The sequence below is a fragment of the Liolophura sinensis genome, chromosome 6 (genome assembly GCF_032854445.1).
Source record: "Liolophura sinensis isolate JHLJ2023 chromosome 6, CUHK_Ljap_v2, whole genome shotgun sequence".
Classification (NCBI taxonomy): domain Eukaryota; kingdom Metazoa; phylum Mollusca; class Polyplacophora; order Chitonida; family Chitonidae; genus Liolophura; species Liolophura sinensis.
The window spans coordinates 19870478-19897433 of NC_088300.1; the positions used below are offsets into that span (position 1 = coordinate 19870478).

Below are 26956 nucleotides of genomic sequence, written 5' to 3' on the forward strand. Positions count from 1 at the left end.
AAGTCAGGCGAATACTGCCGAACCTTTGGGAAGGATTTCAACCAATGGACGCCTGAATTGTTCGGAACTGCAGTGCTTGACATTTTTGACATGATGGCGGAGAAAGGTGTAAACAAATGATATGTTGTGATATGTTTAGAGGATAATTTCGATGTTACAAAGAACCTTGGGAAAATCCAAGACAATTTGTGAAATATGGTGAAGAGCACAATCCAAATATTCGCTCGTGTCAAACCTACACGTGCAAAGACCGGCGTAAGTAACTGTTTTGTGACAGCTAAGTTGACATTCGCACACATTCGTCCACATTGACAATCTTGCTGGTGATAGAGCCAGCATCTATACCTGACAGTATCCATCAGAGTAATGTGTTGAGCTGTGACATTTTGAGATTTCAAAACATGTCATTCTGTTAACTTTAAACTAGGGTTTCAGAGACCATTAGCTATACCGTCTGAATACGAATTCGACCATCTTCAGACCATTCGAAACCTAGTGACAGGCCCAAACTGTTGTCATTTATAACATTTTGTTATTTTTGTCATTTATCAAAGTGATATGCAGAAGAAATGTTTAGGAATAAACATTCATAGAAATAAAAATGTGTCGTAGAAAGATGTAGGCCTATATTGTACTAGTCTGATTAAACTGACTGTAGTGGGTTCAGAAATATTAGATACACAGTAGGGCATATGAGAGATACAAGTTCTCTGGAGTTTTCTGCCTGGGGGCGCTTGCACATATACCACATATTTGGATTAGATTACATGTTTGACCCTATGCCTATGTGTATTACAGTGCATCCTGTTTTTAACCCGACACACGGTAACCTTACATTGTGACGTGTGCTAGTTAATGCTTAGTTAGTCCGTCTAGATGGACTCAGTGTGCTAGTTTAAAACTCTGACATTCATTGTAACAGACTGTAGTCCATCGTCGTCTCTCAAACAAATCACTGCACATCTGCGACCTCCAACTCAATGGGACTGATTTCAATGAGGTCACTGATGGAGCCCAAATTTACCTGCTCTAAAAATAGTTCTTTTTTATGCCTTTTTGGATTGAATTAAGAATGTTGAAGTTGTTCTTGCAAATGGCAGTCGAAATATACCTGTTTTTTTGCTGATTTTAATGCCAAGACTCAGTTGCATTTCAAACCGAGAAGTAGGTCATGTGACACTTAAAAGTGGCTGGAGATGGAGAGACACCTAGTAGTGCTGAAGCTCTAGCAGTGAATTTGACCACCACGCAGTGAGTTAATTAGTTTCATAGGTGAGGATAGTAAATTCAGGGATTCCACCATAAAGTTACGTATAAATGAGCTGAGGAGGTGAGATAGATTGTCATAAGTGAGAAGGAGATGGGAGTTTGAAATCTGTGGCATGTTTGTTGACAGGTGGACTTAGTGTTATGATGAATGTCAAAATTTTAAGTTTCTAGATGATCTAATGCTTGGTGTGATCTAAATAAACTACTGACATGTCTGAATATCACCTCGAAATGAAAAGAAGAGAAAACAATTAAGTCATGAGCACAAATGGAGTGTAGATTTTTTTAAAACTGAGAGCATGCTCCATTCGCCCAACACTCATGTACGTGAAAACCGTGTACTTAGTCAGAGAACCCGCCACACACAAGTTTGTAATAATATTCCATTTAAGTATCATTTCTTGGTTTTGGTCCGGCATGTCATTACCCAGTTGAATATAGGTGAGGTGTTGAGTGTTCGGCCAAGCTGAGAGGTAAGAGCCACAATTGACACCTGTTTTAGACTTTAGACATCGCTTAGAAAGGACTTAGGCTGGGCCGCTGGGGTGAAACATTTTATAATTTACCGCGGGTTACCACTGTGACTATAAAACTCCACCAGCCCAGTGCAAAGAGAGGAGCTAAAATAGCCACTTGGGGTTGCTGGACTCCATAGTACATGTACTATAAATAACAGAATTCCAAAGCGAATTCCACTGCAAAAATAATTCCAGTAACTTAACAAATCACTAAGAGAAAAGAAAAACTATAGAAATCTGCTTATGGGCACATTTCCAAAATGACCCAATACCACTTAATATCCATAATTTGAGTGATCAAGAAAAGCAGAGTTAAACTAATGAGGCCTTGAAGGAGAACCCAAACGACTTTATTTTCACACTAAATTTTCCCCTGACACAATTTTTATACTATGTTAGTCTGTAAATTGCATTTAAAAATATCTTAGGTGAACTAGTTCCATTTAAACTACCATTGAATTATGGTAGTATCTGTGGAGGAGAATTTGGCACGGTTTCGTAGTCCACTATAAATTTTTATAGCCAAATCAAGTGATACTGGCTGCGAAACGAGGAACCATGGGGTCCGGCCAGCGAATTGTGAGTTGCAGTGACGACGACTGTCTGTGAAAGTAACAATGGAGCTAATGTTTTATGTCTCAAAAAAGTATCACCTGCAAAAGAAGATAAAGGTTGAATTCTATTGAAGGGAAACTGCTATTATTAACACATAGGAATGCTAATTTAAATTTTGTCTAGATTCACATTACGGGCATCAAAGTATGGCACACACAGTGACTTGTGGGTGAGGTGTGAACTGAGCCTCATGGCCATTGTAGGGCAAAGGCTAGTGGCTCCCCACAGTTTGTGTCTTAGTAGGATGTTTCAAACATGCAAGTAGCTACTCAACTTTTACAGTCTTGGAGCGAAAATTTGGACGTCTTCTTTTTTGTTTGTTTTTTGGGAGGATATTTACAAGGCTCGTCCTTTGGCCTTTTCTTTCAGAAGGTATAGCTCATGCGACTAGGATCGAGTTCCCCGTAAATCAAAGTGCATTTTTAATGAGATCTGGTCCATATTTTTCAATCTGTGGCATTTTTAGTTCATGTATTTAACTTTACAGTATCCTGCCTTGTGTTATTGGAGTCGCAAGTCACACTTGGAATGGAATAATCTTAAAATTGGCTGTAAATGTATAGCGCTTGTCTCCTGTTCTCCGTGTTGTACAGTTAGCGAAGACTCAGATGCGTGCAGCAAATGTACTGCTGTGACGTCGTAAGGTCAATGGTGGCTCGATCATAATGGAGTAGATTTTCTGATGGATGATCACCAAATTCGGCCATTTTTCTTCCGTTTTCAGTGTTTTAACTTATTGGAATTGATTTAGGTGGTATCAAACCATCAGTTTAGAAGACGCAGCACTGAGATCTACTTTAAAATAAATTTATTTTGACCAAATAACCTTGTTTCTGACATTAAATATCCATTGCTGGAGGACCCTAGCCTAGAGACAAGGTAAATATAATTAAGGTAGGCTAAGGCCATATATGTAATTGTAAGCTTCTCAAGTCTATCAGTGTTATTCGTGACATCACATATATATATATATGTGTGTGTGTGTGTGTGTATATACTTATATACTTTTCAGTAAACCAAAATTTACAGTTACTGTTATGCAGAATTTTCTGTTTTAAATGAGATATCACACAATAAATAACAAGGTTGTACAATTAAACTTTGGACTAAATGCTGTACATCATCATGTATATCTAGGTATAATAAAAAATGACTAGAAATAATACATTCTAAATTACAATTATAATTATTGCATATTATTGACTGCAACATTGTGAGGCAGAATCAACTGTTGAGAGCCTGAAATCCTGATTTTCCTCTCTACAACATGCAATAGCTGTTTTATTATACTGATTCACATTTTATGGCTTACTGTGGTCAACTGGTTATAGAGTGCTTATGCAGCACAGTTACACAGGAGCCTTTCACCCATGTGATCGCTGTGAGTTCAAGGCCAGCTCATGCTGGCGCCCTCTAGTCGTACATGGAATGGTATGCCAGCAGCATGTGGATGATCATGTGTTCAAAGCCCATTTTCCTCCCGCCATAATGCTGGCTGCTGTTGTGAAATATTCCTGAGTATAGCATGAAACACCAATCATATCAATAAATAACAACAAGATGTTAGACATGACAGCGTGTTGCTTTCTGCTGAGTAAAGCACGGCGAATACATGTAAGATGTCCATGCATACATGTACGAAACTGACTAAAGCAGACAACGTACAAAACAGATCACAGCTTGTGTCGAACCAAAAATATGTGTGATGTAGCAGTGTTGGCTCTAAGATCTGTACTGTACCTTGAAATTGCAATCTCAAATAATGATAGTATTTTACTAAAACCATTTTCTAAATGACATCCAGTAATACATGTATTACCTTTGTATCGTTTTAAATGTCAGTGGATGTGATCCAGACAGCACTCTCCCAACAGTACATCAGCACATTGATTGTGGGGAAAGATTTGGGAAGATTGCATAATTTCTGTAGGCCATTTTGTTTATGATTTAAGCTCTCCTATCAGGTTTACGATAAATGACCTAAAGTTTTGCCCGTGACAAAGTTGTACATTTTGCCTGATTCTAAGAGTTCTATGAAGGTTTTTTGGGGATTGTTTGGATGATAGGGTGATATCCTACTGGAGAAATCTAAGCTTCAGCTCCAAAAGTGATATTTTATGACATTTACTGACATAACTGATCACCACCATGTCACTTGGAAGAATTTGATTAAAATAGTCAAACCTCAGCTTAAATATGGCAACCTAGATTAAGTTATCTTTTTTACGTTCAAATATTATTTTGAAAGAATGACAAGATCTTTATTATTGCTTATGCACGGATCATTATATTAGCAGACAGTAATGAAAAAATTGTTCTTGAGACTTGAAAATTTTTTTACTTTGTAACAGTTTCTCTCGCAATGCACAATTTATGAATCCAGAAGGAAAAGTTGTTGGCTTTTTACCAGTGATGTATCAGTGTGATAAGCTGGTGGTTGGAGATACCTTTCAAAGTAGTTTGTTCAGTTAATTTACCTTTTAGTTAATTATTAATGATGCTGGCTAATTAGACTGTGAATGTGAAACATTGCCATTACATCTAGTTACACACTACTGTGTACATATATGTTTATATATGAACTCCTTGGCCATCTGTTAGTGTGTTAATTAAAGAAACTATGAATTGACTCTTTAACTGTAGTGAAAATAACACAGATGTTGTCTACCATCTATCAGTTGTAGAACTAAGCAGTTTTAATCGGGATAGCAGTTTTGGACTAACACTGCAGCTAGTTTGATCTGCCGTTAACATGCGTGTACCTGTTTTTCAGCCGTACTCAGTGGACGATGATGAGGAGGGTCACCCACGACTGAGCTTCAACGTCCCCAAAGAATTGGCTGATGGATTTATTAATAACAAGAAGGAAAACTACAATTTCAGGTGTGGCATGCGTGCATTTTTATAACTACAATATTGGTTAGCATTTTACCAAATTATTTTCTTAATGACTTTATGAGTTTGGTAGAATTTATAAAAGACTACTATACATGTAGCGCATTACACATGCTTACTGTATAGATATTCACACTGAGCAGTAAGGTTTATTCTCATCACATTGTGGTATATGACGACAATGATAATACATTGTACATGTACAATTTCTGTGGAAGTTCTGATTTGAAAGTGTCTTAATTTGATGTATATATGTAAATAGCAGCACTATGACCCAGTAGCCTGTCACCAATGCAGTCGCTGAGTTCAAGCCCAGTTCATGCAGGCTTCCTCTCTGGATCTACATGGGAAGGTCTGACAGCAACCTGTTTCCCCCCGGGCTCTGCCCAGTTTCCTCCCACTATAATGCTGGCCGCCGTCGTCTAAGGGAAATATTCTTGAGTACACAGTCAAAACACCAGTCAAATAAATAAATATTTTGTATATAATGTGTGATGTGTATTATGTATCATGAGTATGGCATGTCCCATGCAGGTTCCAGCAAGTGTTTGATCAGAAAACTAAACAAGAGGATGTGTTTGAAGCTGTAGCCAGGCCTGTGATTGACAAGTAAGTCTCTCCTGGGTCCTGCTTTATTAATTAAGATTAAGCCTTCTTACTTTACTTACTTTTATATCAAGGGCTAGTATTGTTCATTTCTTGACCTCTGCCACACAATCTTATTATCAGAGTTGGCAGAGTATACTGGTTCAAACTCCTGGTCATTTGGCTCGGGTTTTTAGTTAGAAGGTATGTCAGGGGGATGCCTATCGAGGTGCTGTGATTTTTCTCTGCTTCTTTCCAATTATTCCTACCATAAATCTCACTTTCCTCATTTTAGATGAAATATTCTTCAGTGTGATATAAAATGCTAATGAAATAAATACCATTTGTGTTATCTATATTGGGCAGAAATTTTCTTTTTTACAGTAGAAGTCTATGTAACATTTTTAGATGGTTAATATATTCTATCTGTGTGATCTCAAGTGGGCAGAAATTTCTGACAGTAGAAGTACATGTAAAATTTTCGGTGGTTAATAATTCCCACAAGCAAAAATTGTTGTTTCATGTATGTCTTATTCCTTCAGAGGTGTAGAGTAATAGATTTCTGACACACATGTTGTTTTATATTTCAGTGTGCTGGAAGGCTACAATGGAACCATATTTGCATATGGACAGGTGAGTGCTTTCTGATCTGTGCTTACGCTAGCCTTTTTTTCCCTTTCGCCAACTATGTGGCTAACTATTCAAAACTTTTTTAGCCATTTTGACAATTATATAGTCATAACAAAATTCGCAACTTACAAACTCAAAGCAAAGCAGAGAATCATTCAAAAAAAATAAATAAAAGGTGCGGTCGCTGTGAGTTCCTCAAGCTCAGACTGACTGCCTCTGTGGAGGCATGCCTGTATATCGGAGTAGATTTTCCCCACCATAAAGCTGGCCGTCATCATACAAATTAGATCTTCCTACAGCACGAAACACCAGTGAAATAAATAATAAAATGTGATGTTAATATTTATAGCCCCAGTCTCTACTATCCCATCAAAAGAGTTCGCCACTTTAAGACAACATTTTCCACATTTCCTGCTCAAGGACTACATGTGGTGTCGCTCGTGTAAAGGGGAGCAACTCAATACACACACATGTACATGTTAACATACACAGGCCGGATGCTTTTCCTAGGTTATTTTCCCTGAATACGAAGTGCATGCATTAACAAGTACAGACTGAACTTTTGTAGCTTTCAGTTTGATGATCGACAGTGCGAAAGTCGCAGTCCCGACACAATTCTGAATAAAGAGGAAAATGCCTCTGAAACAAAGTAGTTTTGCAACATGGTAGTATGGTACCTGCTTAGCCATGGTGGCAACGTTATCGGAAAATAATTTTGCAAAACTGAAATTATGTTCGCAAAATGTGCAAATGGCGATCGGTAGTGCTAGCACAGCATTTATTTGTGAGATATACAAGTATCGCTACAACCGGTGAAGCTTGAATTACAATATATATCTGTGAACATAAATTATATTAACCTGAAACCATCTTACAGTTTAAGTTTATAAAGACTTATCTCTTAGAGGATTCGCATAAGCAGTTCATACATGTTTCTGCTTCAGACTGGTAGTGGGAAGACATTTACCATCACAGGAGGAGCAGAGCGGTACATTGACAGAGGCATTATCCCCAGGACTCTTTCCTATATATTTGAGCAGTATGAGCAGGTATGTTAAAATAATGATGCTGTCCACATTAAAATTACATATATGTATAATTTTGTTCTGGTAAGGCTGACTGACTTGTCTGTTACCTTGTAATAAGCAATAACTTTTGTTGAAATAGTTTTCTTCCTCCAACATATGTGATGTTTTACGCAAACTATTTGATAATTAATGCAATTCCAACAGGATTATGGGAATTATTCTGTGATAAGGTTTGGTAATTGTGTGAAATGCCACAACAACATACATGTTTCTCTTCTTACATGTATTGTTAAAGTTGCTTTGAATATATCATTTTTAGTCTGCAGGCTTCCAAAATACCCAAATACTTGTACCTGCTAATATTTATCCATGTTTCCTACCATCAGAATCCTGATAAAGAGTTCAGCTTGCATGTGTCCTATCTGGAGATCTATAATGAAAGTGGTTATGACCTGTTGGATCCAAAACATGAGGCTGCCAAACTGGAAGATTTACCGTGAGTTAATTACCCTTGATGGTTTCTTACTAGTTGTTTGATGAGAAAAAGGAATATTTATGGAGAATCAGAAAGATGCACAATGGTGTGAAACATTTCAGCAGATTAACAGCAGACACAATAATAGTGTTCCAGATTTTAATAATCCTTTTAATGTACAGTTTTAGAGTTACGTCATTACGACAGCAGAGTGCAATGTCCCAGTGCAAAATGATGTTGCCACTTTATGGCACAGTAGGCGTATTTGCCTGTCTTATAACATGGCAGTGATAATGTTGTGATCAAATTACTGTCAGAATATCAGTATATTTGTAATGTTGGTAACCAAAACCCAGCTAAGTGCATACATCATAAGATCTATCTAATATTGTGTAATTAGTTTTCTGTCTTCTGTATTCCACCCCTAAGTTAGATTGTACAAATTGATCCTACCATGCTGTAAAGTGATAACATCACATCTGCCTGTTGTTGTTATGTCATATCTCAAAACTCCAGTATCAGTAAATAATGAATATCTTAACCTCAAGTCGTAGCTTTCTTTTTCTTTTGTGTTAATCATTGTCTTGTTTTCAGTAAAGTGTCATTACTGGAGGACTCTGATCAGAACATCCACCTGAAGAACTTGTCTGTGCACCCGGCTAATAATGAGGAGGAAGCCCTCAACCTGCTTTTCTTGGGAGACACAAACAGAATGATAGCCGAGGCGAGTACCTAGGCAGTATCAGATTCCAGTTGTCTTGTCATTGAGTGCTCCATTGTATAGAGTGAAAAGAGAAACCCACCATTACCGTATATTCCTTTTTATTCTGAAATTGGCATTTACCATAATACATTTATGTGGGCAAAAATATGATTAAAATAATCTGAGCCTGAATAGGAATGGTGACAAATTGGAGCATTGGTATCGTGTTTATATGGACAGCATGTATATGCATGTATATAGTGGATTGAACTACTGGAAGTAAATCAGTTGATGTGATGTTTCTGTTATCAGACACCGATGAACCAGGCATCCACACGATCTCACTGTATCTTCACCATTCACATCATGTCCAGAGAGACCGGCTCAGCAACCATACGGCGATCCAAACTCCACCTAGTGGACCTGGCAGGGTAAGGAAAGATAACTCTGTAAATTGATACATTCAGAACATTGTGATATTGTTATTCCCCTTGCGAATGCAGTGCAACTTTCATACACACTTTCTTAAAGAGCATTGCCTTGTTTTTTATCAAATTACAGATTTGGGACTTTTACAATTTTGTTTGCATTTCAGTGAGCTGGTCTGAACCACTCATATGTTGATGTGCTTTTTGATATTAATAAACACAAAAAGGGGTCGAGGCATATGTGTTAAAAGATAGAGAACACTGTTCAGCCTTTTAACGTGAAAGTTCCTTCACAGGGGTAAACAAAGCACGTACACATTCACTTTGTCGTGCTTAAATTATTTTCAGATCGGAGCGTGTATCTAAGACTGGAGTGAATGGTGTGCTGCTGACAGAAGCCAAGTATATCAACCTCTCTCTTCATTTCCTGGAACAGGTGAGTTGGGTGCCAGGCCAATTTCCAAACCCAGCAAGTAAAAGTATCCAGTTAACAGATGATATATTTTGATTACTCACAGCCATCAGAGGACACAAATGTTGAGTAAAAAAGACAGACTTGAGTTTGTAAATAGAATTGCCATGCTTTGGGTGTGTGGAAAGAATAAACATTTTAGGGGCTGGTTGTGAGTGTCCTTGAAGCTTAAGCTGTTGAAAACATAAAAATGACGTAGAGTTCAGATGAAAAAATGTGAAAAGTTAGCAGTAAATATGATCATCAGTATAATTTTTTTTTTTTTGTTTTAAAGAGAAATGACACCTGAAAGTAATTTTTGTATGGTGGGTATTTGGGATCAGCTCTACATTGTAATAATGTTCTAAAGACGGATGTAATGCATGTTTAATAAATATATTTGTGCCAGAATTTTGTATTATTTAGAACATTAATATACAGAGACGATATACATCAAGAGGTGGTCCCAAATACCTACCATACAAAAAAATTCTCTCCTGAAAGGAAAAATCAAAACACAAGATCATATTAAAGATCATATTTGCAAATATGTTTCATGTTCTTTCATGTGATATTGGCTTCTTCTCCGAATACCTTTAATTGTTGAGTATTTGGTTTTCGTCAACTGTTACTATAAGTTTTGTCTGATTATTGTTCATAGTCCATTATTGTTCATAGTCCATGGTAATGCTGATTGATTGTGCATTGTCCATGGTTATGTTGATTTATAAAATGATTGCCCTTTTCCAGTTTAGTGGCCTGTACATTTACATGTACATGTAAATCAGCCTAATGCAAATAACCATACCTGATGGATGTACCAGTGCTGACAATGACTTTGTATGCAAATGTTTTAAGGTGACAGATGTCTATTTGGTGCAACGTAGACTGTCTTCATAAACAGTGGATTTAGTACATCTTTAAACCCCAGTCCTGAGTGTAATGTTTAAAGTTTCCATAACACAAAGCAAGACATATACATATATATACAAGTTATATTTAGTTACAGCAATGGGTCAGCTTGTTAAGATGACTGCCATTACATGTCATAAAAGTTACTAATGATGTGACATTATATCTGACTGACGCATACATGTGGTTTTTCTGCTATTACATATTGACCTTTTCCCTTGTTGTCAGGTGATCATCAGTCTGGCAGACAAGAGCCGTCAGCACATCCCCTATCGTAACTCTATGATGACGTCTGTGCTGCGGGACAGCCTTGGGGGCAACTGTATGACCACCATGATAGCCACATGCTCGGTGGAGAAAAAGAACATTGATGTAAGTCGAGGGGAGACAACTTTGGATGCACATAATTTGTTAGGAATGTTTACCACTGGAGCCCTATCCATGGTCTCCTAGTTGTGTATTTTAGAAAGAGTTCACAAAGTTATGCTATTAACTTCTGTGTTAAAACATTTTCCAGTACATTCTTTGGATAAATGTAGGTCATGAAAATTTTCTCTGCCACAATTTCAACCATATTGTGGCAAGAACTTCCTAATATAATAGGGCCTTAAGTTGTGGGTGTTTTGAGGCAATGTCCAGTGTAATTGTCTAGGCTCTTTTCTTCACGGTATAAGAAATGTGCCCGTATCAAACACCCTCTGTAGGCCTATAGTTTAGCATGTTACTATAAATATCCTTCTTCTGCAGGAATCCATTTCCACATGTCGGTTTGCGCAGCGTGTGGCTCTGATTAAGAATGAAGCTATACTTAATGAAGAGCTTGACCCCAAACTGATGATTGCCAAACTGAAGAGAGAGATCCAGCAGCTTAAAGAGGAGCTCGCCATGGCAACAGGAGAGCAGAGGACAGATGAACTAACAACTGAAGAATTGCAAAGGTTGATTAAAATAGTCCATCTGCTTTTTCCAAACATTCACATTTAACATGCTAATTACAAGCCACATATTCCAGTCAAGAATCTTAAACAGTTACGAAAAAATTGTGTGTGAGGTTTCTGTAAGTTGTCATCTGTGCGCAGAACTTATTGTGTTTAGAACCTGTTATTAGATGTACCTCTTTGAAAGAGATTGTGCTATTTCTGCCGTTTCATTTTCTCCATGTCCATGTGTCTTTTGTGCACAGGTTAGCAGTGGCATATTCTTCATCTTTGACAGATATGACAGGAGTATTGTCCCTATGTTTGTAGTGCAAGATTGTGTGTATTCATTTGAATCTTGTTAATTTCACAGCTGATATTTTTCTGAAGGCTAGTGTAATAATGACTTGTCTGTTTGTCATGTCAGATGTCAAGAGATTGTACAGACATTCCTCAGTGACCCAGATGTAGACACTGTCATCAATGTGGGAGCAGACATGAGGAAGATTCAACACTGCTACAAGCTCTTAAAGGTGACATAATCATACGTGGGAAGGACTGCCAGCAACTTGCAGATGGCTGTGGGTTTTCCTCGGCCTCTATCTGGTTTCCTCCCATGATAATGTTAGCAACCATCGTTTAAGCCAAATATTCTTGACTACGCTGTAAATTTCCGATCAAATAAATAAACAAAAGTGACATAATGATTGTTGTTTAGTCATAAGGATGGGGATCGATAGTAAAGTATTTAGGAGCTGTGTAAACTAACTCTTTCGAAAATTAAGTCTCATTTGGAAGGAATAAACAATACCTTGCACGTTTGTATGGTGATACATGTTTGTAAAGTTTGATGGTTCCACTGTTAAAGTTAATAGTCTTTTGTGTTGTCAAAATATTGTTTTCAACAAATGTGGAAACCGGCTTTATTTTAATGTCCTAAACATAACTGTATAATATAAATTCATCAACAGTATCCCTTTGGCAAATCTTTGATCATCATTATCCAAGAATTAGTGATGGGAGTTGGGATCTGTACTGTGGCGTATTGTAAGGTGGAAGCTTATGACAATTTGCATGTGTAATGTAGAAATATCATGTGTTCACAGAAAGCAGTTCTGGAGAAACCGTCCCCAAGCTCCTCTGACATATCCCTGACCAATGGCCATCAGGTCCAAGAGGACACCGGTCCATACAGCAATGCAGAAGTCAGCAAGCTCAAGGATCTGGTGCTGCAGAGAGATAACGAAATCAGTATCCTTTTGTTATTTTGTACATCATCCAGTTTGAGAGTAACAGTGTTTACTAGAACTAAGAAGAGAGGGGACTTTCAGGAACTAGGATTTCTTTAACAAATATTGACATCTATTGATCCAGTGATCAAAAGGGGATATTATTTCCCATTGTGGCGATGTAGCTGTTTTAGTGATACCGAGGGCTCTGCCCTTGGTTGGGGCGATGGGCGGGCCTGCCCGACTCTAAAATTGTGCGCCCAGTGTCAGACTTGAAATCTTGATATGCCCCGCCCTCCAAAATCAAGATAACTTTATTCATAATTTATGGAAGGCAAAATAGATTTTACAATTGATTCTACCGTAAGCGATCACACTGGCGCTAGTGATTACAATTGTGGTAAACAATGCCGAAAAGTGGCACGTGCAGATGTTCACGACACTGCCTTCAGTAAGCAGAGATTCCTGAGGATCTAACCAACCAAACTAGACTGTCCTTATTGTGATGTATGTGTTTAGTGTCCGTTCACAGCAGCAAATGCAGACGTAAATAACAAACCATGACAAGACAGCCTACTCACAGTTCTTTTCTCGTAGGAAAGCAATCCAAACAACAGAAACAAGCCCAGTGTCAGTTAAGAAAAGAAAAAAAAAGAAAGCACTTGTCAGGAATTGCCATAAAATGCATTGCAAACTTAAATGTAGGCAATGCCAGAGTACCCAGAAAACAACTACAACACTGAATTTACACTCTAGTCTACACTGTACAGTATACAGTATTTTGCATCCTACATTTCTGCTGATGTACACACACAGCTCACCATGTAATGTCACTTCACCAGTTTGCCCCTCCAACTACATATAGCGCTAGTGTTCCAAATGGCATTTTCTATGATAAAGACAAGCGACAACAGGTAGTCAAACTGGTGAAGATACTGGGCTCATTATATGTTATTTGATTGGCTCTGGTATGCAGTACAATACTTTGTATTCATTTATATCAACACACATTACCCAAAAAGCTTTCCTTTTGTGATTTCAACATTTGATATCGGGAGTATCTCCCCACCCCCTTGCATACCCCACTCCTCACGTGCGTGCTCGCTCGTTCATTCGCTTTGCTTATTCACAAATTGGTGCCCACCACTCAGTATTTCCTGGGCCGAACCCTGGGTACCAAATGTCAGTTTTATGTTTGATTTTTGGAAATTAGACTGTGCCAGTCATAGTCACATTCTTTAAGATGCATGAAAGTTTTGATGAAAACCATTCAGGAGAAGTCAACATATTTAGAGAAAGTTACTAAAATGAAAATTATCTGAAAAAGAAAGTATGAATTTAATTTTATACCCTCATGTTGTTCTGTTTTGTTAACATTGTTATCATTGTTATCATTGTTAATAAAGAAAACAAGACAAACATAAACATGTGATCCTGGACATATAGGTTTCTTTAACTAGTGTCTACAGACATCCTAGTGGGAATGTTAAAGAAAGAGAAGAAACGCGCCTCAGATGCTATGACGATGTTGGAAAAGGCCGGCCAATCAAATCACAGATCCCTAATAAGCTCAGTCAATCAGCCAATTAATGGTGAATCAAGTCATCAGGTCAGAGGTCATTCTGAGGAGTCAGATCATCAAAGCCGGCGGCCTGCGAGTGACAGTCGACGGCGCAGTGATCGAGACATGAGGGTCAGTGAGAAAGAGAAGGCTGATGAACAGAAGTATAACCACACACAGTACAAGATATGTGAGTCCAGAAACATCTGTAATGTCTACCTAACTCAGTGACAATTAACCCTCAAAAATGGCTGAAGTATGATTTTTTCTTCATTTTATATCAGACCGTATTGTACACGTATAAAAGAGACTTATTGTCAGGCAAACTAAGCCATGTTGAGATTTCTCCAACATTTCTCCAAATTACTTCTGACATTACTTTTATATCTGTCCAGTCTGTCTTTATTGGTAAATTTATATGTTTCTAAATATATATTGATATTATAAGCTACACCTTTACTCAGTCATATGATATTCAAATATATTATGTCAGTAATCCTCATATTATGATGGTTAGGGACGCTATATATTTCTGAATCGTATCACTGAGTAACAGTGTAATGAATTTATCCTGCAAAGACCCATCAGTTCAGTGCAAAAGCTGTATAGGAGAATTGCTGCAGCGATGTGACCATTGTATTTACAACCCTGCAAAGGGAGTTAACCTACTGAACATTTGACATCGTCTGTAGGACTTGAGAATATATGTGTACCCCTTGTGACCGTTGTTGTTCAATGAAAAGCGGAGTATTTTGTCTGATGCAAGATAAAAAATGTTGTGGTTCATTATGTTGTTTTTTTTTTTTTTTGTTTTTGTTCAGTGGGAAATATGTCAATGGGTCGTCAAGAGGCCTTTGAAATCTTCCGTCGAGATTATAGAGAAAACCATACAATAGAGGACCAGAAGAGGGTGTTAAAACTACGCTACCAGGAGGCCAAGAGAATGGGAGAACAAGTAAACCAGGCGAGGGCAAATATCAGTGAGTTACTGGTTCTGTGTACATACGCAGGAGCTACAAACATAGTGTAGAGCAAGAGTGTTGGAGAATGTGTGAACCAGGCGAGGCAATTGTCAGTGAGTTACTGATTCTGTGTACATTGGCATGAGCTACAAACATAGTGTAGGGCAAGAGTGTTGGAGAATGTGTGAACCAGGGGAGGCAATTGTCAGTGAGTTACTGGTTCTGTGTACATTGGCATGAGCTACAAACATAGTGTAGGGCAAGAGTGTTGGAGAATGTGTGAACCAGGCGAGGCAATTGTCATTGAGTTACTGGTTCTGTGTACATTGGCATGAGCTACAAACATAGTGTAGGGCAAGAGTGTTGGAGAATGTGTGAACCAGGCGAGGCAATTGTCATTGAGTTACTGGTTCTGTGTACATTGGCATGAGCTACAAACATAGCGTAGGGCAAGAGTGTGAGGGAATATGTGAACCAGGGGAGGCAATTGTCAGTGAGTTACTGGTTCTGTGTACATTGGAATGAGCTACAAACATAGTGTAGGGCAAGAGTGTGGGAGAATGTGTGAACCAGGCGAGGCAATTGTCAGTGAGTTACTGGTTCTGTGTACATTGGCATGAACTACAAACATAGTGTAGGGCAAGAGTGTTGGAGAATGTGTGAACCAGGCGAGGCAATTGTCATTGAGTTACTGGTTCTGTGTACATTGGCATGAGCTACAAACATAGTGTAGGGCAAGAGTGTTGGAGAATGTGTGAACCAGGGGAGGCAATTGTCAGTGAGTTACTGGTTCTGTGTGCATTGTTTTATTTATTTATTTGTGTGGTGTTTTACGCCGTACTCAAGAATATTTCACTTATCCCATTATGATGGGAGGAAACCAGGCAGAGCCCGGGGGAAACCCACAACCATCTGCAGGTTGCTGGAAGGCCTCACCAGGTACGGCCGAATAGGAAGAGCGCATGAGCTGGTCTCGAACTCACAGCGACCGCATTGGTGAGAGGCTCCTGGGTCATTGCGCGCTAACCAACTGAGCCACGGAGGCCCCCTGTGTACATTGGCATGAGTTACAAACATAGTGTGGGACATGAATATTCATATTCATCATTTACTGTATAGTCAGTGGTGACAGGTTTATGGTTCTAGTACAATATATGTATATATATATGTATATCTACCTATTTTTGGAAGTCACACAGCCATTCTCTGTTATATTACAGATCATATTAAGGGGCAGATTGAACAGTATAGGATGACTCAAGCAATGCAAGGTAAAATTGATTCTACTCCATGATGAACACAGATTGTTACATATATTAAAATGCTCCGCATGCCACTCATGACAGGTAAAAATGTGTATACTTTCTTGTAACACCAACCCATCATAGGGCTGTGGCAGTTGTAAGTAATTTCAAATGAACATCTGTTGGGTAGTGATCTCCTTCACTCACACTGGGAAGGGAGTTTTCTTGACATGCACATGTAATTCAGAGAGAAGGATACACCTTTCACTCAGCTAAGAAAATTAAATCCAAGAGTCAATTTGATGGGACAGTTATAAATCAAATGATATCTGCACCATCACTATTGTATGTAAGTGTATATGTAGATGAATTCAGCATACCTAAGGGTAAGTCAGGTGTGTCTTGATATTTAAGTACTGTGTCATGGTTGGTAATCAGGGGAACTCCAAAACCTGATACACCTTATAAATGACTTCTGTGAGTGAGTTGGCTTGCTTAATGGAATTTACATTATTTGGATGATTTATTGGACAGGACTGAGGGATGTGAATCAGAGTGGGCCAGATGAGACAGAACAAAGATTGAGGGACAAAATTGAGGAGGAAAAAGCTAGGTATAGCAGTTATGACTTCTGGTAGATATGATAGACACTACTGGATATAGCCAGAGATGTCTTTCTCATATAAATTTTGTAATGTAATAATAACATGTAATAATGTAACAGTGGTAATAATTTAAGTCAAGAAGTTAACCTTGAAATTGAAATGAGAAAGTGTGATTATGCACAGCAGCAAAATTTGATAGCAAGATATTTTCCTTTCTTCACAGGTACAAAGAAACTTTCAATGAGTTAAGGACTTTGAAAACAGAAATTGAACATTTGCAGCACCTGCTGGAGAAATCGAAGGTGAAACTCATGAAAGACTTTGAGTTATGGTGGGCAGACCAGGTGAATATGTCAGCACAGGTAAGTGATGTCATCCATGGCAGACATACAACATGTGGATAAAACCTCATGTGGTTGGTCTTTTAGCAAAGAATCAGAAGTTACTTTATAACTATGTATATTTATTAATTCTGCCAAGGATTTTTACTTATCTATGAGAAACTGAACAGAAAAAAAGTTCAATATGGGAGACGAACACTGCCAAAAATACGTCACCCAAATGAAATAAGCTAAGCTAAACCAACATCTCCCAAACTAATTAGGCATCTACGGCCATATCTGCCTCTAAACCAAACAAGCATCTCCCAAACTGAATAAGCATCTCTCAAACCAAATAAACATTTACTAAACAAGCATCTTCAAAACCAAATAAGCATTTCCCTAACTAAAGAAAGAAAACTAAATAAGCGTCTCCCTAAGCAAACAAGCATCTACCAAACAAGTATCTCCAAAACCAAATAAGCATCTCCCTAAGCCAGCAAGCATCTACCAAACAAGCATCTTCAAAACTAAATAAGCATCTCCCTAAGCAAACAAGCATCTACCAAACAGGCATCTTCAAAACCAAATAAGCTTCTGCCAAACCAAATAAGCATCTCCCTAGCTTAAGAAAGAAAACTAAATAAGCAGCTCCGGAACAAAATAAGCATCTACCAATTAAGCATCTCCCTATCCAAAGAAAGAACCGGAGAAAGAAGCAGCTAGTTGGAGTAGACTGATCAACTGGTTAATATTGTCAGCCATTTTCCCAGTATGGTTAATTACCTCACCTGTTTTTAGTTGCCAAAAAGTGCCCTCTGTTTAATTTGGAAAGTTGCTTCTTTAACTTGGCTTAATCTGGGGGATGTTTATTTGGTTTTGTTGATGCTTATCTCTTGGACATTTCTTTGGTTTGACACATGCATGTTTGGTTTGGGAGATGCTTTTTCAATTTGAGAGATGTTGGTTTGGTTTGGGAGATGCTTATTCTCATGGGGAGAAATAACCAGTGGGTGGTACTGGTTAGAGTACTATGGTTTGTCTATTAGATTCCCCTGTGCAGGAAGAGACTCAAACCTACATGCATATGTATATTGTGTTTGTTAACGTGATTTCAGAATGGTTCACAACCCGCCAGATCAGCGTGGAAAACCCCACCTGTCACTCCCTCTACCAGGGGTGTTTTGTCCACATCCTCCTCACAGGTGAGAACATGTGACAAAGAGAGATCTCCTTGTGAACATGTAAAATGTATGTCCGTCATTAGTACTATTTGGATAAATTCAGGGGCCTTTGTGGCCGAGGGGGTTAGCACAAGAGCATGGCACAATGACCCAGAAGCCTCCAACCAACTGAGTGGGAGTTCAAGTCTAGCTCATACTGACTTCCTCTATGGCCATACGAGAAGATCTGACATTGAACTGCGAATGGTCGCGGATTTCCCCCATGTTCTGCCCGGTTTCCTCTCCCCACCATAATGCTGGCCGTGGTATAAGTAAAATATTCGTGAGTACAGCATAAAACGCGTATCAAATAAATAAATAAATACATGAATTTGTGTGGTGAGGAGACATGTGTGTACATGTACATGACTGCTGTACCTACTTGGTTTATGCTCTTACATTAAAATGCCAGATGTTATGACGTTTATGTGCAAGTTTTATTAAGACTGCACAAATCAGTTAGTATTTATTTGATAAATTTATTTTACACCATACTTGAAAATATTTCATTTTCAAGACAAGGTCAGTCTTTATGTGTGGAGGAAACCAGAGTTGCTGTCAGCAGTAAAGATGAGGGTAGCCTAGATGAGTAATGTAATTAATGAAAATTAATTTTATACTTTAACATTTATTATGCCATCGTCAGATTTTCTGTCTAGTCAAAAATCAGTCTTGTGTATCATGTCAGATGTATCAGCTGTTTGCAAACCCTAGATAGTCAGCTCATGTCTCTCTTGTTGCAGTCCTCTTTAGCCAGCAGGGGAGAGCAGCCAGGTAACGGCTGGTCAAAATTCACATCCAAACCGCCTGTACCAGGAATTGGGAGAACCCAGCCAAACTACGACATGGTCAACTCCACAAACAATCTCACATCAACACACAACAGGTTTGCCTGGTTTTCACTGTTACCCATCAGTGCTGGTTGCAATATTTACTGGTTAAGCTTTGTTGGAAATAAAGCATGAAAAGTATTGCTGAGCAATCAGCAGGGACTAGTTAGGCTTTGTGAAGTGACTGGCTAAGCTTTGTGAACTTGAAATACAATAGAAAGAAAGTAACTATGATGTTGAAGTCTGTAGTTTGGTCACTATGTTATTTCCTGTGTTATATAAACATAGTGACCGAAATACAGACTAATAATATGACTTCGATTTTCAAAGTGACTTTCTTACTATTTGTGAACTTGCTAAGGTTACTTAGGGCATGAAAAGTATTGCAGAGCAGAGAGTAGTGACTGGTTAGGCTTTGTATGCTTGTTATTGTTACTGCCTACCCGAAAGACGTAAAAACTATGGCTGAAGAATTCAGTATTGACCATTTAAGTTTTGTGATGCACGGTGATGTAAAGCAAATTATTATCATTATTAATTGGTTAGGTTTTGTGAGGTTGATATATTTGCCTCATACTAACAAGACATAAAGACGATTCATCTGCTGTATTGTTAATCTTCTAGGCCGTCTTCCAGCAGAAGAAACATTCCACTGACAGGAGATGCTAAAGCAGATGCTGACATCATGGCATTTGTACGTGCCAGGGAGAACATAATCAAACAAGGTAAGTTGTTGACAGCTGTGGAAATATTCACTTACAGGTATAATGTCTTGTAATACTTGCTATGGGCATTATGTTAAATCTGCCTCTTGTGGTTGTTCTGAAACAGCCATGTCTTTCTTACATTCAATATATTTAATGTAAAACTCTCATACACTGTATAAATAAATAGACCTTACAGTGTGGTGATGGTAAATATAAAGTGACTGCTAATTTTGTTGTTATGCACACTATTATTTACATGTCTCTTCCTCTTTGTTCCTCAGCACAAGGACCAAGGTGATGAACACTGTGACATGGATTCTGGAATGAAGAGTTCATCCTTTGGAAAAATCAGAAGTTGACCATTTGCTAGAGGTGCTATAATAAATCATGTAAAACAGTTTATCTGTGCACAGAAGTGTATGGAAAGAATGCAGTGATCCCGTCTTCTCAATAAAAACACGCTATAGTTTTCAGCACTAAGCAGATTGTATGTACCTGTTCTGAAATGTAGGTGGAAAAAGATTGTTTTTGTTGTTGGGTATAGTCGTAACCTTATGTCACAATATGACATAACTCATGAAATTAATTTAACAACTGCACATATTGTAGAATTGCCTTATGTTTGCAAATAAGGTGGAAATAATTCCAGTAGATTTGAATGGTATATTTGTATCAGGTGAAAGAATAATGCATATATGTATTATTACCACATGCGCTATGATGAAGATGTTACTGGTAGAATATCATTGATTTGCATATACATGTAATGTGAAAGTTTGTAACGCCCTGTTAGTTATTATGGTTCCGAACAGAAGGTTGATAGTGAAGTGTTTGTTTCATCATCAACCCACCAATTCGGCCACTTGGTATATGTATGCACTATTTTTTCTGTGAGATTCATCTCAGAACTTGCATCTTATCTGTATACCGGTACTACATATTGCAGTCCGTCCATATCAGGGACTACTTTCACAGAACTTAAATTTTTTTTTTGTTTCAGAAATTTCCCCATAAACAATGTGTGTAATATTGCTGAGGTGATGTTAAGCCATTGTCATTGATTCATTAAACTGTGTCATCCTATAAACCATAACAACAGACAACATCATTTACAAAAAAGTTACACGAAATCTGGCCAGGAAAGGTTTTGTGAAAGTAATCCCAAATGAATATTTGTGATAAAGCTGAACTTTGTTTTTGTTGTATATTGTATTTATTTTATTTCGTCACCAGGTGTCTGCAATACAGTTTGCTTTTAATTGATCATTTTACCTGTAAAATGTTTACTAGGCACATTGTACATTTTATTTACCATATTCTGTTGTCCAATCCTGTATCACAAGTGCATGGTGCGTAGGTGTCTGTGATTATTGTTTCTTAACAGTATTACATTGAATTCTTATGTCCAGAGGTATGTCACTCATGTCTGGTGCATGGGGTGTTTTCTTGCATCCATTAAATCTGTCCGCCATGATATCATTGAAATAGCCTTCAGCTTCATGCTAAACATTAATTATGCTCTAAGTGTATTCACTTCAATTCTCTATTGCCACCAACCATTCCTGGGGCCTCCATTTCTGGCCGAGTAATTAGTGTGCTAGCACGGCAGAATGACACAGGAGTCTCTCACCAGTGTGATTTCTGTGAGTTCAAATTCAGCTTATACTGGCTTCCTGTCGGTCGAACGTGGAAAGGCCTGTTCGTAACCTGTGGATGGTTGTGGGTTTCCCTTGGGCTCTGCCAGTTTCCTCTTACCACAATTTTTGTATGATACATACAAAGTCATTGTGAATACATGTATACCATAATACAGTTAGTGAAATGTGAGATAAATGTCAGATCTGTTTGTTCAGTAGTTACTCATGTATATCTGAGTTCAGGTTCCACGTCTTGATTGTATATGATCAGTGTAAATATATAGTCTTGTCTTAGACAAAAATGCGTTCCCTTCCCCCACCATCTTAGACTCAAGTGTTTGTGGGTGTCTTTACCCCCGCATTTACTTAGGACATAGACTGAAGGTCATGTGTCATGCGTACACTATATATACCGGTATTTGAATTCCGTGCACCACATAATCATTTTATTTTGATTGTGATGTATTTGTAATGTTGGTAATCCATCTACCACAGTGAAGTTTACGTATATATACATTTTTTGTTTTTGTCCACTCACGTATAACACGTGGCCTGTAGTTGTCTGTGATTACTATTTCTAAAGGGTATATATCTATTTTTATCCTCGCATCAGGAGGGACCATGATTTGGGCAAGTGGCGATGATTTTATCCAATCACTAATCTCACCACCGTTAGAGGACGAGAAAAGCAAAAAATGAAGTAATGATCATCAGAGCGACCTTTAAAAACTGTAAAAATTTTTCTTTCTGAAAATGCTCAGAATGTAAGTTGGGCTTTATGGCCATATATAAAACCATGATTTGATGGTAAAAATAATAATCTGTTCATGTAATGTCGTATGTAACTAAACCTATAAAATAGCTAATGTTACATGATATACATACCACGTGAAAATCAAGCCGCAAAAGTATTTACTTTGTTTAAAGTTGCTTCTTACCATTCTGATCGATGTATATGCGATCCATGTTATGAACGCGCAGAGAGCGCCGTCCATTAATATGCACCATATTTGGGACACGAATCTACCCGTACTTAGAAATCTTGTATGATTTGTACAAAGTATATATGATAAATCTCTTGTACAAAGTATATATGATAAATCTTTTAAAATTTTAAATACATGTACAGTTTATCACACCATGATTTTGTGTTGGCATTTGTGTTTCACTATTTTAATTCAGTCTTATTAAAGTTTCATCTTGTTAAAAGTGATTTTCCAGCAGCAACCTGGCTGTTTGCTGTGATCATTGAATGTCCCGTATTTATGTTATTGCTAAAGACATCTACGCACGTACGAACTATACCTCAGAAGTACCGTTGTAAGTAGATTACGGTGGATTATGTACCTTAGCTGCGCTGCGTGATAGATGGTCATACCTGTATTATGCTGTCGTGATTGGTTGATGGGTAGTCATGGAGATAGGCACTGGGCGCACGATTGGTTGAAAATTCTTTGGACATCTGCTTAATCACTGAACTGAACGTCCCCCATACGTAACGTGTTCACCTGTGTTTGGCCAGGACTTGCCATAAACTTTTGTTGCACGTGAATTATTTAGGGTTAATCGGATTATCAACACGACTAGTGACTTACCGAAAGTCTACCCCTGGTCACTACGGTTGTAACGTTACGCCAGGCAAGACATATACACGAAACGAAACGGATTGGTTTGAAAAAATGGCAACCGTAATCCATAACAATTCTATACCGCAAAATGGCACAAAATTCTATGGACCAGAAAGAACGAAACAAGCAGAAGCCATCAAGAAAGTTCTCCAAAGAACTAACATTTTCCAGGACGGAGAATACAATTTTACCAACAAGAATTTGAAAGGAGACGTATGGATGACCACACTTTCTAGGGATTTCTTGGCAAGTATAGGCAGTCTGAAACTTAAAACAATAGAGAGATGAACTTAAAATGAATTTGGGAAGATAGTATTTTTCAAACTAAACAAAGAGGCCATCATTTTAAGACGACATTTTGTGCCTGTTTCTGCATTGACTGGTGGACATTAGTAACTGTAGCCATTAAACCATGGAACTGGTCAACACCATGAGTGGTTATGCAATTAGTAGAACGATAAGAAAAGTTATCCATACCCTTTCCCATTTTTAATAACGTCCAGAAGGCAAGGCTGTCCTTTGTTATGGAGTTTATGGTTGTCCGACTGTTTGTATGATTAATCAGGGCAACATTTAGGTTGAACATTCACAATTTTGGTGGCACTCGTCTAAAAATAATGAATTGACAATCTTGGGAGACATGTTCTCGCCAAGGCTGCAATATTGCCGAAGTTGAATTAAGCCCTAATCTTTCTTAAGTTTCATTTATTGTTGGAGACAGGTATCATGTGCAGGTATAATCATCTCAATATTATACATTCGTAGTCAGTTAGCTCTGAGATAGGTTGGGTATGTCCCCAGCTTAGTTTTCATGTTGTATTTCTGAAAGTTATACGCTGGGAAGAATAAAACAGATCTCAGATCTACACGCCAGTGTTGATGTCACCTTAAAGAGTACATTCATGACCATGTGACTCGTGAATTAATATCCCAGATATACGTGTGACAATCATTTAGGGGATCAGAGACCCCTGTCTCGCAAACTGTGAAAGTATGGCCCATATGCTGTATGCAGATTCACGTAATTAACTCACACATGGCGATATGTGTGCACTAAAAACATGTCACGAAAGTTTAAACGCAGCCTTTGTATGTACACGCAACTTCCTGCGAACGGCGCAAGAATTTATTACCAGTTCGATGACAAATCGGGAGGAAACCTATGCGTGGCGGCCAGAGCTGTTCTTGGGCATTTTGACAATATCGATCATTCCGATCCCTAATCCCTTTATCAAAAAGTGCCGAGTTCCAATACGAAGGTCATCGATTTTGTTTGTCCATTTCTCTGAAACCATGCACCATGTGTTGCTTGTCCAACCCAATAGAAGATTCACGTCCACCCAAAATTTGCCACCTAACTTAAATATTGGAATTTGTCGATTTCAGTCGGCAGTACCAGATCTGGGTTATCGGTCTCAAGTGAGCCAGATCAATCAGGTATGTAGTGATTGACTTTACATTATCGTTATCAATATAGGTGTGTATTCATCGCGGTTGAACATAAAATGCCCAAAGCACGATCATCTCTAAAGATGCAGCATTTCCTAAAACTTTCTGTTCATAAATAATATTTTGTTAAATATACACTCATATTTTATGAAATATAAAGACAAGGTATACTGTGTTGGAATTTGGTTATAATGCATGAAAAAAACACTGCCTGAACTTAAATTCATTTTCCAATGATATTTATGTTTCTCACAGTTTGATCACCACTTCAATATGGAACATGCCAAAGAAAAGATTCCAGAGAGCACGTACAAGCTGTCATCAACCAAAGGTGACTTCGACAAGAAAAACGCTGAGAAGGTGAGCATATTACGAAGAAGTTATTATTAAAAAATCTGATCATAGTTTTAGTCATATGTATGTTGGGTGTATTCCGGCTGGAACGAGAAACTCGTGAAGCTGACCGACATGGCATGAGGGAAAAATTCTTCAGTATGACATCAAACAACAACGTGAATAAATCTAATTTATACTTAATTTCTGTTCATTAGAAAATCTTCCAAACCAGTCTTGAAACCCAACACAATGCGTCTATAGTAAATTGTTTCAATTCTTTATTTATGAATCGTGTTTAATTGTCTCATTTTCTATAACTTGGTGCCCGAGTAATAGTTATTATGCCTATGTATATGTAATGATGTGTAAATGCTAAATGCATAGTAACAGTAGTTATATAAATGACCAATGTAAAGAAAAACAGTTTATTTTATAGGCAAAGATACTGGAATGTAACCGAGTCGTCAACTGGCCGGTAAGTAAATAAATCTGAAAAAAAGCCCTATTGAATATAAATTATATACTGTCCACACTTTGTAAACTGGACAGCATATAATATCACAATACATACTATAAACTATAACTATATATAAGTACAATTTTACTAGAAGACATGTTTTATGTTAATATCTGTACTAAAATATGTCTGACAATTGAGCGGTAATTTCTCGTAGTTTGCCATCATAACTATACAGTATACCTTCTTTGTAATTCTGTGTTTTCTCCCTTCCCTCAGGACATGGCTCCACAGTACCGCCGACAGGTGGCCACTGGAGAAACAGAGTACCGGTCCATCGGGCTTATGGTAAGGGTGGCGGAGTATACAAATACATGTGCTATCGCACATAAACATTTACAGTTATAACGTTTCCCATTTCTCGCAGGAAAGTGTCCCGTGATCTTTCATATTCTTGATGCACCACTGGGCCACTCTGAATAGAGGCACAAGCAATGGAAAAACATATAATACTAGGTCAAAAACTGCATTCATTTTTCTTAATTTGTTTTGACGACGTCTAAATACTCTATATTTAATATTGGAATTAGCTCATTTTATTGAGTAGACAAGTCAGAACTTTTCACATCATTGGCGTTCAGGATTATCAATATGATGCATAAAACAATCCTAGAATTTATGCATATAACTGCATCTAATTCAGTTCAAAGAAGTGAAATCTTACCTATAATTGTGGTTATTATTTGAATTTAGCTTGTTCCATTAAAAGCCTTGGATGTGCTGTTTAAAACTAAGATGGCGTGATTTCCGCATTAAGTTACAAGAAAATGTATTAGACCTATAGTTTTTTTGAGATCGGTCCATTTCTGCACGCAACCTGTATGGAACCAAGAAAAATTAAAACAGATAAAATAAATGTATATAGTTAAGCTTTGTTTTTTGGGCGATTTTATAGAATCAGAGAAAGGAATATTATGTTTGTTTTCAGAATGAAGGCCTGAAGGGACCCGAGTTTCCCAGGATAAACGCGGCTAAACTGGAGAAACCCCTGAATGTGGAGACACAGGGAGCTCAGAAAAATACCCATGTCCTGCTAGGCACTGAAGATGCCGGGTAAGTCAAACTTCAAGGGCCACTTTATCAAAATTCCGTGAATCACTTTTTTAAATAACTGTTCTTGGAGTTGCGTTTGGTATAGGTAGAGGTTCGTTGTTGACAACAAAAATCATTTTTGGATGTGGCCAACTATATTCTATACAAACTCTTCGAGAAGTTCCAAGTTCACAAATTGCTCTACACTAAAGTAGGCCTATATAATTGTTAGCATGACTTATGCTCCGCT

The 26956-nt window shown here is 37.9% G+C and overlaps 1 protein-coding gene across 1 annotated transcript; it reads left to right on the plus strand.

The window, feature by feature from the left end:
* Window positions 1-107: 107 nt before the first annotated feature.
* Window positions 108-21121, plus strand: LOC135466979 (kinesin-like protein KIF6). The gene is made up of 22 exons (XM_064744733.1): window positions 108-255; window positions 5176-5285; window positions 5832-5906; window positions 6473-6515; window positions 7457-7561; window positions 7927-8036; window positions 8610-8739; window positions 9031-9149; window positions 9495-9582; window positions 10738-10881; window positions 11257-11447; window positions 11854-11959; window positions 12533-12677; window positions 14125-14406; window positions 15038-15196; window positions 16399-16449; window positions 16957-17035; window positions 17251-17389; window positions 18466-18552; window positions 19314-19456; window positions 20025-20125; window positions 21108-21121. The coding sequence occupies exons 1-22, from the start codon at window positions 196-198 to the stop codon at window positions 21119-21121; spliced, it is 2481 nt and encodes an 826-aa protein (XP_064600803.1). The 5' UTR covers window positions 108-195.
* Window positions 21122-26956: the final 5835 nt, after the last annotated feature.

Excerpts from the sequence above, each read along its gene's own strand:
- LOC135466979 (XM_064744733.1), top strand. The coding sequence starts at position 196 with ATGGTGAAGAGCACAATCCAAATATTCGCTCGTGTCAAACCTACACGT. Across the intron at positions 256-5,175 it reads CTACACGTGCAAAGACCGGC|CCGTACTCAGTGGACGATGA; the intron begins GTAAGTAACTGT and ends CCTGTTTTTCAG. Across the intron at positions 6,516-7,456 it reads CCATATTTGCATATGGACAG|ACTGGTAGTGGGAAGACATT; the intron begins GTGAGTGCTTTC and ends TTTCTGCTTCAG.